At 55.9% G+C, this 1,540-nt stretch overlaps 1 protein-coding gene across 1 annotated transcript; it reads left to right on the forward strand.

The window, feature by feature from the left end:
- The first annotated feature begins 535 nt into the window (after positions 1-535).
- Positions 536-1,471, forward strand: LOC106820387 (otopetrin-2-like). Its single transcript, XM_014824909.1, has one exon. The coding sequence runs from the start codon at positions 669-671 to the stop codon at positions 1,299-1,301; it is 633 nt and encodes a 210-aa protein (XP_014680395.1). The 5' UTR covers positions 536-668; the 3' UTR covers positions 1,302-1,471.
- The last annotated feature ends 69 nt before the right edge of the window (positions 1,472-1,540 follow it).

Genomic DNA, 1,540 nt, shown 5'->3' on the forward strand with positions numbered 1-1,540 from the left:
GTAGACCCTCGAGTGCTGATCCCCCTTGTAGGCATAATCTTGGGTCCCACTGGAAGACGATTCAGTAGTGCTTATCCTTCTTGTAGGCATCATCTACAAGTTTCATAGGGAGACCCTCCAGTGCTGATCCCCCCTTGTAGGCATAATCTCGGGTTTTCACATGGAGACCTTCCAGTGCTGATCCCTTTTTACGCATAATCTCGGGTTTTCACATGGAGACCATCTAGTGCTGATCCCCCTTGTAGGCATAATCTTGGGTCCCACTGGAAGACGATTCAGTAGTGCTTATCGTTCTTGTAGGCATTATCTACAAGTTTTATAGGAAGACCCTTCAGTGCTCATCCCCTTGTAGGCATAATCTTGGGTTTCACATGGAGACCATCCAGTGCTGATCCCCCCTTGTAGGCATCATCTAAAGGTCGCACAGAGAGACCCTTCAGTGCTGATCCCCCTTGTAGACATAATCTCGGGTTTTCACATGTAGACCATTCAGTGATGATCCCCTTGTAGGCATAATCTTGGGTTTCACATGGAGACCCTTCGCGCACGAATCGGAGGACGTGTACTCGCACGACGAGCGGCAGCTCACGAACCCGCTCTCCGGCGGCCATATCCACATCGACTGCCACGCGACGAACAAGGGCCTCTTCTCCGGCATCTTCGTGCTCATGGGCACCATCCTCGGCATCTTCGTCTTCTTCATGCTGGCGCAGAGCGACGACGAGCACCGGCAGGAGGGCGCGCGCATCGTCAGCAACGCGCACGAGCTGTTGCTGCGCATCTGCACGCTCGTCGGCTGCGTGTGCGCCTTCCGCTACACGTCGCGACTCGTCGACGCGCACGGCTGCGACAACACGTTCCTCGACGACTTCCTGCTGTTCGCGTCTCTGCCGATGTTCTACGTCTACTGCGGCTTCGGTGTCATGGCGGCCGCCTTCACTCCGATGAGCTCCGTCGTCGTCGGCACGCTCGTGCTCTACGCGGTGTCGTTCTTCGAGATGCCGCTGCAGACGACCTTCATCATGGACGGACTGCGGCGCGGCGCCGACGCTAGGCTCGCCCGCCGTAAGCCCGGCCGCGGAATCATCATGTTCGTGCTGATCGCCAACCTGTGCGTCTGGCTCGTGCTGACGTTCGAGGTGAAGACGCAGTTGCAGGTCGTGGAGACGGCTTTCTACGGCTACACGACGTGGACAATCATCAGCAAGCTGTGCGTGCCTCTCACCATCTTCTATCGCTTCCACTCGGCCGTCTGTCTGTGGGACATCTGGGATCATGCCTACAAAGAGCACCCGCTCTAAGTGAGTGGGGATGGGGGGTCGACTGTAAACCTAAGACGAGAGAAAACAGTATTGAATCGTCTCTATGTGGGACCCAAGATCATGCCTACAAGGGGGATCAGCACTGGATGGTCTCCATGTGAAACCCAAGATTATGCCTACAAGGGGATCAGCACTGGGGCTCCATCTAGTGGCGAGAATAGAAAATAAGTCGAAGGGCGAGCTGTCGGGGTGCGTTAGGAGGTTGGCTGTTGCTGTTG

The sequence above is a fragment of the Priapulus caudatus genome, unplaced genomic scaffold (genome assembly GCF_000485595.1).
Source record: "Priapulus caudatus unplaced genomic scaffold, Priapulus_caudatus-5.0.1 Scaffold12553, whole genome shotgun sequence".
Classification (NCBI taxonomy): Eukaryota; Metazoa; Priapulida; class Priapulimorpha; order Priapulimorphida; family Priapulidae; genus Priapulus; species Priapulus caudatus.